At 53.3% G+C, this 17024-nt stretch overlaps 1 protein-coding gene across 6 annotated transcripts in view; it reads right to left on the minus strand.

Annotated features, from left to right (window-relative positions):
* Positions 1 to 13973, minus strand: part of AGRN (agrin) — a 60038-nt gene extending 46065 nt beyond the window's left edge. For 2 of the 6 annotated variants that reach the window (XM_032448730.1, XM_032448729.1), the window contains exons 1-2: positions 13501 to 13972; positions 9196 to 9457 (exon numbers count right to left, since the gene is read on the minus strand). In XM_032448730.1, the coding sequence (XP_032304621.1) occupies positions 9196 to 9457; positions 13501 to 13686 (448 nt within the window). In that variant the 5' untranslated portion in view covers positions 13687 to 13972. Of the gene's footprint in view, positions 1 to 9195; positions 9458 to 13500 lie in introns of all 6 variants that reach the window. The other 4 variants (XM_015882686.2, XM_015882681.2, XM_032448728.1 and 1 more) reach the window with 3 other exon arrangements.
* Between the last annotated feature and the right edge of the window lie 3051 nt (positions 13974 to 17024).

The following is a 17024-nucleotide window of genomic DNA, read 5'->3' on the forward strand; positions in this document are numbered from 1 at the left end:
CAAGAGATGCCCACATCTCCCATTACCCAACAGACTCAGAGCTGCTATAGCACTAACCATAGATTCAATGATTCTGTGATGCCCACGGGCACAGCTCCTCTCACAGGCCAACATTCCAATGGCCAGTTTCCAGCCCTACTCCAGAGCAAAAATGCACCATGCTAACACATAAGACACGCCAGATTCAGCATGAAGGGAAAGCCTTTAATCCAAGGCAGGCTTCAAGCAAGTGCCAGCTCCTTTCAACCCTGTCCTCCTGTAAACATCAGCTGCTATGGGGTCACCGAGCAGCATAGAGTAGGGAGAATCTGAATGCACAGGCGTGAAGGAGCCGGACCCTGAAGGAGCCTGGAGCAATACTTTCCCTTATTGTAACAGTAGCTGGGGGCTCCCCAGGGGCTGCACTCACTGCTTGGGTTCACAGGGCAGAGCTGCAGCCCACGCTGCTGCTTCCCGTCATCCGCCTGCAGGAGAATATGGGATTTCCGGGGACTGTTCCAAGGGTTCCCACGCCTGGGTTGGATATAGCACAGTTTCTCCCACCATCCTGCCCTGCTCTTATTGTATCTCAGTGCAGATGTTGCAAGCAAAGCACCCACCTGCATCGCTGCCACCAACATATAGATACGCAGTGAAGCTGCAGAAGCACCGCTTGCACTTCCAGCAGTGTTGTACAGCTTAAAAGTAATTCCCTTGAGCAAAGAAAGTGCAAGTCCAGCTGGCTAAGAGTCTAACAGAGCTGTCTGGGAGGAATTATCAGTCTAGAAAAACAATCCCAGCCTGGGTTTCTTTAGATTCCCTCCTGTTTCGGTGCCTGGGAACTGGGTTCCAGCCAGCAACCCCAAGTACAGTGAGCAAGGTTTCTCATGAAGCACATCAACTACTGTCAGCCAGCAGTGATGGATACAGGCAGTGTATGGAGCAGGGCAGAGATGCTGGGAGCTCCCACCTGATGTGTGCTTCCCCATATAAATGGGTGGGAGAAGCTTTGATGTTCCACTGGGCAGCTCCACACCAAAGATGGACTATGGGAGATAAAAGAAAAGCAACAAACTTCACGACAGGATACATCCGGGAGATAAAGAGGGAAAGCATTTCATACCCATGGAAGGGATTGCATGTGGTCCATGGAATCAGCACGCAGATGATGTTTTCCACTACTGCCCTTTATGGCACCACAGCAGCACATTACAGATGGGTGGGACAGGCTGCCCCAGTTTGAAAATGCCATCTGGAAACCAGCACCACTGCTCATGTGGTTTCCACAAAGCAAAAGCAACAACAAACAGGAGCTGAAAGCACTGGGCTCCATCTCCCAGCAGCAACCACAACACCCAGGGAGCACGCAAGGAAGGTACCACCAGCACTGCATCCATCCCAGGGCGAGCATATGAGCTGCCAAACCTGCAAAGATTCAGTCCCAGCAGTGTAGTCCTAGAGGATGAACTATGAGCAGAGCTGGCATCTTGCAATGAAATGACATGGAGCATCCCTTGGCATCCTTCAAGGCAAAACATCCCTGCTTGCTTCCCTTGAACAACACAAGGCTTATTGAAGGGCCTCGGTGCCCATAGGGTGCTGGGGAACCCCAGCAATGGGGCTGTAGGAGGCCAGATGGTATCCCAGCATCTGTCCCTTAAGAATAACTTCATTGCCCAGGAGCGCATCACAGGAATTAGCTCCTGATGCTGCACAGGAGCCAGCAACCTGCAGACATGAAGTGAGCATGGATTTGCAAAGCAAAAACACTTCTCTTGGATGGGAACAGGAGCTTCATCTCAGCTGGAAGCTGGGGAGCAGAGCAGTGCTGTGCCTGGTGCCATCCCAACCCAGTTGTCAGTGGAAAACAACACTAGAAAGAGATTAAAACCTTATCACACGAACTACAAGGAGAAGGAACTCTTAAACCAGCAGAATCAGGAGAGCAGAGCTGAATTTTCCACTGCACCGCTGCAATCCTGCTTGGGAACCCCACTGCAAAGCACTGAGCGCTTTGCAACCCCAGCGCAAGTTCCCACAAGCAGCACAGCAGGGCAGGCAGCTGCTCCCTTCCCCACACCCTCATGGAGAGGTGCTGCTTGCATGGCCCTTCCCCACCCTCCCAGACATGCTCCAGCGGTGTCCAAGTGCTCCTGATGCACACAGGGATGCATTGCTGGCATTCCAGCCTGGCAGAGCTCCGCCACACGGCAGCCACCTGACCACGGCGCGTGCCATGGCAGGTTGCAAAATGGAGAGCATACAGCGCATAGAGGAGGAGGAGGAGCTGCACTTGCCTTGTGTGCATTCCTAGTGTCTCCCCTTCTCCCCGCCCAGGTTGGGGTCCAAGCAATCCATCCTCCTGTTTCATTCTGCTTTGTCTTCTTGGCAGGATGGCCCTGTCCCTACCTGAGCACCCAGCAGCACTGTGCACCTATCAAGCAGAATGCAAACCCACAGCTATCCCAAAAGGATATCCCAAATGGGGATATTTGCAGCTCTGGTGCAAGAACCCAGCTTTGTGCCCACCTCTCACCAAGCATGGAGCATGCAAATGTGGGTGCTGCTGCTTAATTTCCCCTTGCAAGCCTTAGGGAATGAGGCTGGAAGACCAAAGTCTGCCTGGGTCACGTCCTGCTGCCCATAGCAAACATTTAAGGAGTGTCAGAGCTGACCAAGGGCTCAGCTCGCCTCCAACACAAGCACACCTCCCCCTGGTCTGCACACCAGCACTCCAAACTTCAGTGTCCCCATACAGCCAGCAGACATTTCCCTCCCCCACCCCAAGCATCCCCCATGCAGGAATTTGGCACCCAGGATGGGGACTTACCCAAAGGGCACAGAAACACGCCCCGGAGACTGATGCAACCTATGGGGTGAGGTCTCTCTCCCTGGCCAGGGCTACGTCATTGAGTGACAAAGTGTCCCCTTGCCATTGCTTTCAGTCAACCTCACTGCCCAGGAATGCAGCGGTGCTGGGAATAGCGGGGACGGGATGCTCACCTTCATGGGGCTGGAGCTGCTCCCTGGGGCTGAACCTCCCTGCACCACTGCCAGGCGTTGCTGCTGATCCCACTTTATCTCTTAGATAAACAGCATCAGTTCAAACAATTTGCTCAGGGATTTTATTGCTGCATAAACAGGCAGCCCAGCGCTACAAGGGCAGGCTGCGAGAAGCAGGAGATGGATACATTAAGCAGAGAAATAACTCCCCGAGAGCACGGCTGCCCTAAATGCAGCCTCTCGCCAAACACAAATTGCTCCTACAGCCCAACTGACACCATTTGCATAGGCAACAACCAAGAACCCAGTTCTGACCCTATAGCATCAGAAGCCACTATAGGGTCAAGCCACCAGCTTACCCCCAGCATCCAAGAGCTGGGGATGTGGTTTTGCCCCAAGACCCCCACCATGAAGACTGAGCTCTGCAAGGACCCAGCAGAGGACCCACAGCCACCACCCCATGTTACCACTGCCCCCCAGCACCTCAAACCCATGGCAGTGACCCCACATGCTCCCAAGTCCCCATCCCTATGCTTCTCCCCCCGCACTCAGCAGCTTATCCGGGTGTACCTGGCTGAGCTATGAGCGGAATGCAGGCCCTGGCCACCCGCCCAGGGCTGGGAAAGGATTAAGGTTTATTGAGCAGAAAGGTGTAAGGGGAGGGGGGAGACACGCAGGGGACAACTTTGGGATAGAGGTGCCATAGGAAGGGGCACAGAAAGACCCATTCCTCACAGTGCCCTGGGGCAGCATCCATGCTTTGCCATCCTCATACAGCACAAAGCTGGCAGCTCCAGAGCACTGATTCAGTTTCAGTGCCCGTACCCATCCCTGCCAGCTGCTCCCTGAGCCATGCAAATTGGGGCTGTTTGTTAAATAGGGGGAGGGGGAGATTTCTCACCTGGGGAAGCAGAGTTACCAACACCGAAAGGTAACGCTGGGTCACCTTCTGCAAAGTGCAGCTCTGGAAGTGTTTTGACAACACCCATTGGTAGAAACGTTCCCTGTAGCCCATGATCAATTGGCTCCCAATAGATTGCCAGCAGCACACAGCAGGGTGAGGAGGTGCAAGCAGGAAGGTGCCCATCCTGATCTCTTCTATCCCACCCCACACACTGATGCTTCCCCAGTAGAGCAGCCATCCCTTGATTTAACAGAGTTACCTGCATTCAAGGCCCCATAGCACGGGTTTTCTTTTCCCAGAAACAAGAGAGAGATAGGGTTCTTCTTGGCCACAGAATGCAGTGCCAAAGCCAAGGCAATCGCAGCTTGGCAGGAGGATGGGGCTGGCAGGCAGCGCTGTGCCTAAACCCACACCCCTAGGGATGCTGCTCTGCTGCCTGGGGATGCAGAGTGCTGGGAGTACCAGGGTGCTGCTGCAGGACAGCTTGGCCCATTGGTACTGCACCTGAGCACCAGAAGGGATGAGCTGCACTGCAGGATTGATGCTTGGAGGTGTGAACTCACTCTAACAGAGAGAGATTGGCTCCTCAGCATCTCTGTTCCCCATGCTTTAATTGGTTATCACCCACAAATCAACCAGGCTGTGGCACAGCCAGCCCTCCTCACTTCAGCTAATTAACATCACTGAAAGCCAGAGAGCAAAAACACACTCAGAGCCCATCAGGACAGTATTGCAACCTCTGGGGAACAGAGTTTGCTCCCAGCCTCCACATCCAGGGAGAAAAATGGGGAGAAAAAGTAGAATAGAAGCATAGAAGAGATGGGAAGAAGAAACAGATCCAGGCTGTGCCCACCCCACCGTGCTGGTTAAGGCTTGCCATGGTCTGCAAGGTGGGTGAGCAGGAGCCAGGCAGCTGCAGGACTCACAGGGAGTAAGAATTAGGAGCAAATAAAAGAGTTGCTTTGGTAGGCTGTGCTGCAGCCAGACCGAAAGTAGCTGAATTAGGTATAAATCATCGAAAGTACTATAGCCCCATTTTCTTTTTGCTCATCAAAGAAAGTGATTCTGGGGGGCTGGAAGTGCAGGAAGGGCTGTTTGCTTGGATCCAAGAGGGCTGTTCCCAGCTGTAAGGAGCAGCAAACCACTCCAAACCATGGCACAGCACAAAGCCAGGGCCCAAAGTGCAGATTGGGAGATGCAGGCTGTGCTGCTGCCCAGACACCAGCAGAGCAATGCAGCAGGACGTGCTCAGAGCGGGGCCGGAGCCTTCCCAGAGCAGTAGCCTCCCACACCAGATTAAAATTCCATAGGAATTTGCTAAACAAATCGACTCCCTCAGCTACTGCCATAAACCCAAGGGATGTTTCGCATTACTACCATGCAATCAGAGGAGAGGAGCTGCTCCTTGTTCTTAAGCATGAGGACAACATCGTGCTCTGTATGTTCCCATCAACAGGGCTCAGTCCATCCTGCTGACCCCTTGCTGCATCCCAGGGAGAGGGGACAGGAGAGGCCCCACTGTTTTGCAGCACTGTGTTCTCCCCTCTCTGTTTCTTACACTCTTACAGCTGCTGGCGAACTTCCTTGCCCCGAGATGGAGGTGTTGATGCTGTTCTCATTATCTTCAATTGAAAACAGAGCCAGGAAGAGAGAAGGGGAAATAAAAAGAGCACAAACCCACACACTGAGCCTCCCAGCTCACAGTGCCAGGGATGCATTGAAAAGAAATAGGCACAGGGTGGGGAAGGGTTGCAATGAGAGCAGAGCATGGGAAGCGACCACAGCCTGCATCACCTAAGGCAGAGCTGTGCCAGCAGCTCCCCACTGCGCACTGCTTACAGCCCCTGGAAGGAGCCTGAAAAGGGAATTTTGCATGGGCTGCTTTACAAGAACAAAACGTCTCAGTTCTGCACAGAGCTAAAAAAGAAAGGGAGGGTAGAATAGGAGCGAGCAGGAAGATGACAAAACAGAGTGGGCAGCGATGCTTTGAGAGGGGCTTTCAAGGCAGCCCCGCTCCACAGCCCAATAGAAACCAATGAGCACAGAATAAAGTGGAGGAGAAGGGCAGCAACTGTGAGGATTGCCATAGAGAGAAGAGGGTTGGAAGAGAGGAGAAGAATTCCACGTAGGCTAGGAGTCTCCCCAGACCATGGTGGGATTCCACTCCATAAAGAACAAGTGCATTGCAGGAACAAAGAGGGGAAGGAAAGCAATACCGAGTTATCCCAGGGTAAAAACGTAGGCAATCTGAGGCTGGATGAATCTCTTGCATGAGAGTAATTAACGGGGTTGCCAAAGAGATAAAAAGTCAGGAGAGTTCAGGGCTGGCTATAATATGGATTTTAATAAGAGCTAAGTGAGGTTTTTAAACATATGGAGCATCTGCAGCACACTGCATCTTGAACGTGTGCCAGAGCAGCTAGTGTGATTACAGGCATCTGAATGAAGGGGGGAAAAACAGAGGGATGAACCCATAGATATCACATAACAGCACTGGGACAACCAGGGGGGACATAGGACATGCTGAGAGGTGGAATATCTCCCATTGGGAGGCCCAGCATTGCCCATTGGTGGGATGTCACCCATTGGGAGGCCCAGCATCACCAATGGGCTGCCTCACCATGAGAAATGGATCCGTCCCAACCACAATGCTCAACAAAACCCCACTTTGTGCAGCCGTTCTTACATCTGAGGCACAAGGCAAGGAGTTTCTCAACCATGTGTTGCCTGGAATGAGGGTTCAGTGCCACCAATGGCACGTCCTCCTGCAGCCACGTGGGCTCCCCATGCTCAAGGCTATCAGCTTCCACCCCACACTGCGTCACACATGGCTTTTCCCAGGAGGTTCAAGGTCCACCCAGAGCTCCAAACAAAACAATCCTCACTGGGGCAATTGCACCCAGGTTCATGCAAACCGTGCCGCGAGCAAGGCGCTATTTAAAAGCAGCCCTGGGTTCTCATTAACCAGGGCCCTAACACAACTTTAATCTGCACTTCCTTCCACCTAGACAGCTCAGAGTCAGCGCTACCCCTCCCACACCATGCACACCAACCTTTATTTTCTCAACGCGAAGCTGCAATCAAAGCAACGCACAATACGGCACTGCCTTAACTCCAACCTGAGCTGCAGCCCAGAGGTGCCCCAGTTTGAACTCCCCTTGTTTTAAGCTTTAGGAAAGATTTTGATCTCAAGGATTTTTTCCAGGCTGGAACAACAGGAGATGAAGAATCTCAAAACATTCATGTTTTTTTCCATTCAGCTGCTGCCATTCCTCCAATTCTTTCTGCAGAAAGCACTCCAAGGTTTGTTTTTTCGACTTAAGAGTAGCGTTGCTTTGAACCTTCCTGTAGGGAGCTGATGGGAAACAAGTCCCAGAGCTAAAATCCTCAGCTTGAGAGCTCTGAGATGGTTCCCAGGGTGATGGGAACAGGTTCTCATAGCTGATTTTGCACCTATCAAGTCAAGAACAACTTTCACAGACCAAGAAGGGTCACAGGTTTGAGAACAGCTTGAAGAAAACCAAGTTATCACAAGTGTTGATCTGTCTACAGCCATGATGTTGGCACCCATGCAATGACCAAGACTTGGAGAATGGGTATGACCAGAATGATGGATTCATTGAAGCACTGATACACAAGAGTTGCTGCATCTCCTCTCATCTTGACCAACCTGAGCCATGAATAGCTCCAGGTTGCTTTGGGATTGCCCCTTCCCACCAGCACTTCGAGCAGATCTCATGCTGGTGAGATACCCTCACCCATCCCCATACCACAGCATCCCACTGAGCCGTCATCCTTAATTAAAGGAAGCAAAATGTCAGGCCATCTTCAGAGAGAAGGGGATTCCCACGAAGTATTTCGGCCTGTCATCAGGACAATTTGTCAACATCACAGGGAGGAAAAACAAACCCACCTCTCACGCCATGGACAGGTCATTTCAGCACACAGCAAGGAGAAAGTTCAAACAAGCTCAGCTCTGGCACCTCCAGTTTGCTTACACAACAGGTCACGGAGCAAATTCTTCCTGGGGTGTTGCATCAGAGGACGTGCTACAGACAGACACATCGCTCATAGCATGAAGCACCAACACTGGGACACCTGCATGGCTGCAGGGAATGGGCAGCCCTGCATCCAACAAGAAGGACTGAAGGATGTGTCTCCATGATGGGGATGCAACCAGCACCACGTCAACGCAGAACAACTCAGAGCCTTCCCCCACAGAAGGAGGAAGCAGGCACGGGTCCCAGATAAATTTGGCGTTGAAGTTTATGTACTAAGAGGAGAAATCAGATCATTCATCTCCCAGGGGCCTGAAGGGACAGCATCCTTCAGCAGAAATGGGAAGCACCGAGCTCAGCCAGCCCAGCATGGCGTGCATGCAGTGTGTGCAAAGAGAGCGTGCCAAAGAACACAGACAGCAAGGTGAGGGCAGGATCCTTCCCAAAGTTTGCTCAGGTTTAAACAAAAAAAGAAAAGCCAACAAAACACACCACACACACGCTCTCCTTTCTCCTCCCACCCCCTCCACTAGAGCTGATGCCTTTTAAGTGCAATACTAAATGCATCTCTAGCTAGACAGCCTCCAGCATATCAACCTCTTGCAAAAGCCACTTGAGACGGTGCCTCTTAAAGCCCCTCTGCTGAAACAGCTCCTTCCCAGCCCCAGCTGGGTCGTTCACCTCTGTATGCATTCACAGCTGGAGGAAGGGGTTATGGCCTCTGCTCTGCACATCCCGAGAGGAGGAGGGAGCCTGCCTGTGTTTATTTGTTGTCCATGCAGAATTCCTGCATTCCTTCCCTTGTTTACTCATCTGCTTGCAGGACGTGCTCAGACCCCAAAGGGCTTTTGGGGCACTATGTTCGCCCCCAAAGCCCAGGGCTCATTGCTGGAACAGGATGAGCACGAGGGGATGAAGCAAAAAGCCAACAGATGGGATGTTGTTGGGCATGCCCTCTCCATGGAAGCCTTATTCTACACAGCAACAATTCCAAAGCACAACTCACACCCCAGATTGCTCAGCTTGCCCATGACTTGGCTTTACCATGGAAGCAGCAATGAGACCTTGCTTCAGCCCCAGGAGAGCTCAGTTGGCTCCTCACATCCCTTTGCAAAGGGCACCAAGAACCTACATTTAATCTGGAGGGCCAACACCACGCACCACCCCAAAGGCAACGAGTTGGACCCAATGACCTCTTAGTGTCCCTTCCAACCCAAGGATTCTCTGATTCAACAAGAAAAAGCACAGCCAACCCACATGGCCACCAGCAGCACCGTGACCCATCAGTTGGGGGTTGCAGCAGAGCCTCACCTTCCACGCAGTGCTCCACCTCCTCCAGGTTACGCAGCGTGATCCGCATCAGGCTGGAGTTGAGCATCAGCTCGTTGCGGTGGGCAGGCCACATGTACTGAGGGGCAGGGTTGACAAAGAATATCCGTGTGTCCCCAGTAGACACTTGGTTGTCACAGATTAAGGGGTCCCCGAAGCCACCGATGACCACTTTGTTCCCACCATCCAAGAGGATCTCGTGGGTGACGATGTCTTTGCCCTTCAGGTAACGCCATACTCTCACCTTGAAGAAGAGGGAGAAAGAGCATTTGAGATCTTGTCTTGAACACAACCAGGGACAGCTGGCACCTTCTGGGTTGGTTTTTACCACACCACCATGGAATGTTCAGGGGCAACTGAGGCTGGCTGAGTCTTCCAGCAGAGCCATCATCAACATGTAGACAAGGCTAAAGCACATCTTATTTCTGCCCAAATCACACCCAATGCATCACCCTTTGCATCAGCCAAGGGCTCCCTCATGGGTTCTCCAGCTCCCTTCCACCTTCCCCACCCTCAATGCAAACACACCCAAGGACCCCAGCACAAAGGATACCCTGAGCTGGCCCGTTCCCTTCCCTTAGGGCTGGCTGTATCAATACCCCTCCCTTATCAGGGCTCTAGATAAGCTGCTGCTTCCCAGCAAACCCTTGAGGGACATCACAGATAACGTGCTACGTGAAAGTCACAGAACCATTAAGACTGGAAAAGACCACTAAGATCCAACAGTCCAACCCACCCCACTGTGCCCACTGACCACATCTCTTGAACACCTCCAGAGACAAGTAACTCCATGCCATGGCCTGGCAGCCTGTGCCAGTGCCTGACCAGGAAGAGGTTGATCTAACCAAGAGATGTGACCCCATTCATTCCCAATGGGCAGAAAAGCCTCAGGTGCTCGTAGCATGTAACAGCCACCACCTCCCATCCACGCATCCCTGGGCCCCACATTCCCCAGCTGCCCAGAGAGCACTTCAGCCCAGCATCGCATGCCAGACACGGGGCAGGGGAGGTGCTGTGTGCTAAGGAGGCTCTCCAGCCTCTCTCCAGAGGAGACATGCAGGTATGCACTTGGAGAGAGCAACTGTACAAAGAAAGCAAGGCGCAGAAGGGTCACTGCATTGCACACCCAAGGAACCCATGCAGGGATACCTGCAATGACGGCACCCCAGGTGATGCAGGGAGCACAGCTTTCCTGCATGCTTGCATGCCATTCTCTCCCCTCCTGCCTGCCCGCAGCAGCTCAGCTCCCAGTGGTTGCTCTTCAGCCCACAGTCAAGTCAAGACACCTTCCTCCCAGCCCCACCTCCTCTTCCTCCGCAGCAGCCGCAGGGCACGCTCAGGCTGCAACAAGGTGAGGTGCAGAAAGAAGCAGCCAGGGTGAAAAACCCAGGAACACGAAGGAAACAAAAAGGGAAAGAAAGGAAGAAACTAAAAGAGAGGCAAGGAGAGCACGCCCCGAGGCTCCTGTATACAGCCAGGAGCTTTCCTAGCTGGGTCTATGGGGAAGAAGGGCTGAAGCCGAGCCCCTCTTGTGAAGCAGATGGTAATTGGAGTTAATTAGCGAGGTTGTTGTAGTCAGAGCTCACAGAGCCAGGCCGCAGCATTCACAAGCAACATCAAGAGTCCACCAGCTCTCCCTCCGCACCCTCATCCTCTGTAATGAATGGATGTGAAGGCACCAAAGCCCGAGTGGTTACCTGTAGGGCATCCCATTCATCATCACATGCAATTAAGACCTTGTTATACCAGTGACTCACTGGCTACATCAAGGAAAGGGGGGTTAGAAAAGGGAGAGAGAAGTGAGGAGGCAGGAGCTGGGTTCCAGAAGGTCCCTTCCCTATGGCAGCCTGTTCACCCTTCCCACCAAAAAAAAAGCACATAAAGCAGCAGATTAAGGCTGTTTTACGAGACTCCTGGCAGCTGCAGGGAGGTGGAGTGAGAACAGCGAAGACTTTATTCGGGCAGATCTTTGCACGAGTGTGGGACAAAACCAGGGAGTCAAAGGGTTTTCAGATTTACCTATAGGGTCCATCCACCATCAGGACATAGGACCACCTGCATAGGTAAATGCTAAGAAACACCAGCTCCTAGGGGAGCTGGGAAGGTGAGAAATGCCCTCAGGAGAGAGCTGCCACCCCTGGGTTAAAAGCAGAAGGGATGGGACCCTTACAGAGCACTGAGGCTGCCTCCCCCAGCATCCAAGCTCCATTGTTCCATACAGGACCTACATCCTCCCCAGCACTTTCTATAGCAGGTGGAGGAAACCCATGCTTGCCCCATAAATAGGAGCAAACTTCACAGACATCATATCAGGGGCTGCAATGAAGAGCAAAGCTCTGCTGCCGTGCCAAGCCCATCCCTGGGTGAAGGGGCACATTAGCGAGTTTCAGCTGGAGGAAAAGGAGACTAACAGAACTCCCTAATTATTAATCTCCTCTGCTAGCAACTGAATGGCTGGTGGCTATTTTGGGGGTGTTTATCTAACATTAGCCTCACATTTCTCCTCCGAGTTGTAATGTGCTTATCTTCGTATATCAAAGGCTTCAGCTGGGAGGGTTTCGAGTTTAACTAGGAAGAACAAGGCTCTAATGCAGCTGCAAGGGGCTGTGCCTGCTGCTCACAGACCACCCAGCCCCAGTGGGATCCCAGCGCACGCCTGGCCCTTGTGTTTCCTGTGCAGATAAAGGAGAAACTGACAACAGATAACTGTGGTATCTGGAGGCAACCTCGGGGGCTGAAGAACAGTTAGCAGCATGACATCCTCCCCAGGAGGAGAGATGGCCATTGATCTGCTTGCCAGGTCCTCATGCCACCCCAAGTCCCATTTCAGAGCAAAGCTTTGTGAGCACACCATTCAAACGCAGCACAGGGACGAGTATTGCTGTCATTAAGTGAGGAACCACTGCTTTAAGGAAAGCACCAACGTCACAGCGTGACCGGGTGAGCGCTGCCACCGTGATGGGACGGGCACCTTCACGGATGGCAAAAGGCTTTTCTCCTTTCAGTTTCTTTTTCAGGCTGCTTGGGTTGAGCTCTGGCCTTTCAGCATTGCTGCGACCCCAATAAAACCCTATGCTTAACCTTGGATTAATAGCACAGAGCCCAGCAGCATCCTGCATGAAGATGGGCAGAACGCCTCCCCGTGCAGCCCCCATCTGCCTTCTGCTTTACCCCCCAAAGCAGGAGCACAGACACCTTGCTATGGACCCAGAGCATGAGGAGGAGAGCAACCTATCAGCTGAGCACCTCCATGCATGGCAGCCCAGCATCAGGTGGCTGCAGCCAGCCGACCATATGCGCCCCAAGCTGCTCCCAGCAGCAGCTTATTCATTTTCCACCTAGCACCCAGGATGTGCCAGACACTTTGCAAACATACGGTCCCTGAACAAGCCTGAAGAGGGGAGGGGGGGGGTAAGGGGAAGGTGCTGTGAGCTAATTTACAGGAGTACAGATTGTCCCCTGCAGCAGCAGCAGCATGGCAAGGGACAGAGCCGTGCAAGCAAAGCAGCCAGCAGCAAGCACCAGCTGGACAGAGAGAAGCTTTTCAACTAGTTTCTAAAGCTGAGAGATCCTCTAGAATAAAGGTTAATTCCGTGTTTTGAAGTGAACCCAGCCCGGAGCTCTCTTAACAGCTGGGCATCGCCCCACAAGCCCCCCCCCCATAGGTTTGGCTGTGGGGAGGAACCGCAGCACGTTTAAGGATGGGAAAAGGGGACCTGGAGGTGAGAGCAAGTCCTCGCAGGCAGCATTCTGCCCTAGGAAGGGTTAAACCACGCAGCACGTTTTCTGACAGGCAGGCGGATGGTATTTCAGGTTGTTCAGTACTTCACCGACTCTCAGCTTAGGGGAGGGGGGGGGGAAAAAGCCATAGCCAGAGGCCAGAGCCGTGGTTAAACAATAGCTGGAGCCGGAGGAACTCGGGATGCTGCAGCAGCAGCCGGGGAGCCGCGTTCCCAACGCCGGCACCTTCTCGTAGCACGAAGTTGGGAATGGGCTCCGCATCGCTGAACGGAGGGAAATGCCCATAAAAAGCAACCTTGAGTGATTCCCCCTTGAAACAGCTGGCGGGGCCGCGCCGGGGCGAGCCTCCCGCAGTCTAAAAATACCTAATTACACCCCAAAGCTCTCATTTAGACAATAAAAACCACATGCTCCCGCACGCGAACGAGCCTAAACTTTCCCCCGAGCTTTGTCGGAGGGGTTGGGGAGGGGGGGGGGAGGACGACGGATAAACCCCCTCCTCCACACAACCACCCCCCCCTATTTCCAAAGCCCAAACCCCCTCACCTTGCACGAGTAGGTGTGGTGCACGGGGTCCACGTTCATGATCTCCTCTACCGTTCCGGTGAGCACCACGTTGGCCTCCTCCTCCCGACGTTGCAGCTCCCGTTCGGGGCAGTTCGCCCACCCTCCCAGAGCCAACCCCAGCGCTAAACCCAACGCCAGGGTCGCGGCCGCCCCCGACCCCCCCATCTCCCGCAGCCCCCCGCGTCCCCGCTGCACAAAGCGGGTCGGGCTGAGCGAGGAGAGAAGGGCTACTTTTGTTCCAGGAGGTGAAAAGGAGGAAAGAAAGAGAGAGAGAGAGAGAGAGGGAGGCGGGGAGGAAAATCCCGAGAGGAGGAGGAGGAGGTGGAGAAGAAGGAGGAGATATCTCTCCCTCTCTTTCCCCCCCCTCCCAAGCAGCGGACGGGGAGAAATGCTGTGTCCCCTGCTTTGCCCCTGTAAGAAAGCCCCGAGATTTGCATGCAATCTGAATTGCTGATAAGGGAAGCAGAGCGGGGGGTAGGGGAGAGGAGCGGGAGGGCAGAGTTGGTGCTGTGGGGGGCTGGGAGCTGCGCGCACGCCCTCCCCCGGCCCGGGGGCTCACGGCAGGTTAATGGCTAACCGACCCGGCACGGAGTGAGGGGGGGGCTGGGAAAGGTGCATGGAACCCAATGTGTCCTGGGGGGGGCGTGGGGGGGTTGGGAGCAGCCTATGGAGGCTGCCCGCTCCGCTGGGCTCTCCCTATGGGACTGACCGACACCCCACACCCCATCACCCAGCGGGTGCGGCTGCTCTGCGATCCTATTCTGGTGGTATTTCCTTTTTTCCTATCTGAGGAAACTGAGGCTGGCAGAGCCATCCCCCGCCCCCCCTTCCCAACCTTATCCCACCCCCCCAATCCCTTTCCAGCCCCCACAATGGTGGGGGGCATCACACCGTGCTTTGCCCCAGCAGCACTATGACCCTCTGCCCTGCCCATCCCCCGGGGAGCTCGGGGCAACCTTCCCAGATGCCGCCTGCAATTGCCGCAAATATAAAATGAAAAGTTAAGTGGCACCGAGGGAGGGATATTGTTTCCCCCCTCCATAAATTAGCCGTCCCTTGAGGCATTTTACACGCCTGTTTTCCTTGCTGGACCTTAAACAAGCTGTGTCCGTGAGCCCGGCAGGTGAAGTTTAACCATAGCGAAGTGTTTGCATCCTGCACCATAGGGATGTGCAAGACACCATCCCTCATCTTCATCCCCATCCTCATCTTCATCCCCATCCTCATCTTCATCCCCATCCTCATCTTCATCCCTCTGAGTGCTTCTCCTGTGCCCCTGCAGTCTGTATGTGTGCCAATCCTTTATCTCCTCTGGCCCATGAGCACAAATTCACTGAAGATAGGAACAAATGAATCACATTGAGCATTCAGAGCGCCATCCGAGCCTCCCAAAATACCAGAGGTCCCATAAATCTGTCTGAGTGCAGCACAACCACTGTGGTTTTGTAGGGTTTATTGGGTACGTCTCAAACCGTGCGCCTCAGTGCTACCTTCAGCCCCAACTTTTTGGCTTCTGTTAACCCCCTCCAGTTCTTCTTCTGCCCCCAAACCTCAACTTCTGGCCCATAAACCAACACCTCAACACCCAAGGAAGGCTGCCCCTTGATCGTGCCCTGTCATGACTTTGGCAATATTGGAAGAAAGCAGCCCATAACAGAGCTGGTTTTGGGGAAGGGTGATCAGCACAGTAGGAAGAGCCCACCCTCCCCCTTTGCCCCCCCATATGGCCCTGGGATCCCAACCTCTGCATAGCATAAAGGACTCCGTGCCATTCAGCTCCTGTTACCCACCAGCTAAATACATTTCAGCCCCCAGCAGATTGTTTTTGCTATTCCAATTAACTCTTTGCACGACGGTCCTCTAAATCACAGCAACAACCTCAGCTTGAGGTGGGAGAAAGCAGCGGCGACGACGTTCTCCTCCCAAACCTCACAAAGGGGAGAGAGATGGGAAGCATTATGGATGCTGTGTTTGGACTCTATTCTGTTTGCTCCCTCCCTCCCAGCCCCACCCCACCATCTGCTCCAGAGAGAAAAAAATGGATGTGCAAGCTTTTGGGGGTGGGTTTGCCCCTTTCCTTTAAGTGGAACAGTTCAAACTCATAGGCATTGGGTAGAGGAACCGATGTAGGTCTAGCACAGACAGTGGGTAGAAAGGAGCTGGCTGAGCCTTCCTGCTCTCTGGCTCTTCTGGAGCCATTGGCCGAGCGACTGTGGGAAAAGAGAAACAAAATATTTGGCAAATCGAGGCACAGAATAAATAAACCACGTCGCTGATGAAAGTGTGTAAATCACCAGCTCGGTTCAGACACTTTACAAGACAGCTATTGTAAACCTGGGGCCTGCAAAGCCTTCGGTGAACCAAGCAAAGTGTGGCACTCAGCCTCTGAATGGGTGAGGATGGGGTGCAGTGTGTGTTTGCTTTGTGCTTCCAAGGTTTTCTTGCAGGATGAGCCTGAACTTTGCAGGGAGAGGAGAAAGAAGCGAAGCAAAGTGATGCCACTGTGGTGCTTTCAAAGCAGAGGTGACAGGCCAGCAATGCACAGAACCTCACTGCTAGGAGCCCATTGCTGGGCTGGATGACAGCAGCCCCATCATCTGCTCAGCTTCCAGCCCTTGGCATGCTTTGGTGATGCCCACATTGCATCTCACCCATCTCAGTGCCCAACACACCTCTGCCTCCTCACCTCCTCCTTCCAGCTGTCACCTATGAAACAAGACTGTCATTTTGCAGAGTCCTTTTATTCCCCCCCACCCCTTTTTCCCATTTTAACATCGGCAAATTTGCTCCTTTCTGGCCGGGCTGAGTAACCCAGCCAAGGTCTCTCATTTATTGCGAGTTATTGCCTCTGTGTGATGACTGTGCAGCCACTCCCGCTGTGCTCAGCATTTCCAAGCCAGCATCTCGCTGCTGTTTGACCCTGAAGCACTTCCCTCTTATTACCCCACTGTCAGACCTTCATTTCCCAGCTGCTTGCTTTGGTGCTGCCATGGGAGCAGCACTTTGGGGCAGTACCCCAGAATCACAAGGCTTCTCACCTCTCCCTGCCCCTCTGCACTCCCATAGTGTAGCACAGGAAACCCTACCAGGAAGCCCTCAAGGCCAAACCCTCAAAGCAAATAAAAGAACTGAGTAAGCACCCAGCCAAGCAGAACCCCGTCCTCAATCACAGCCAGCCACTCTCCCCATCCCATTGCTTGTCCCCTGCTTTATTTGCCTCTGTGCACCCAGGCTCCCCATTTCTGATAAGCTTTAATGTGGTTTTATTCCCCCCTCCCCACACACACACTTTTCTCTTTCAAGTTAATCCCTCTCGGTGGTTTCTAACATTGTCAAATGGCTTTTGTGTTTCTGTTAAAACCTCTTGATGTAGCTACGGAGCAGCTGCTAACAAGTAGCCCCTGGGATCCTCCATCTATGAGGCTGTCTGCCCGGATAATGATTTTCAAATAAGGAAATCTATTAATGAGGTCTCGATGGGAGAGGGGTGGGGGTCCCTATGC

This window comes from Coturnix japonica, chromosome 21 (genome assembly GCF_001577835.2).
Source record: "Coturnix japonica isolate 7356 chromosome 21, Coturnix japonica 2.1, whole genome shotgun sequence".
Taxonomy (NCBI): domain Eukaryota; kingdom Metazoa; phylum Chordata; class Aves; order Galliformes; family Phasianidae; genus Coturnix; species Coturnix japonica.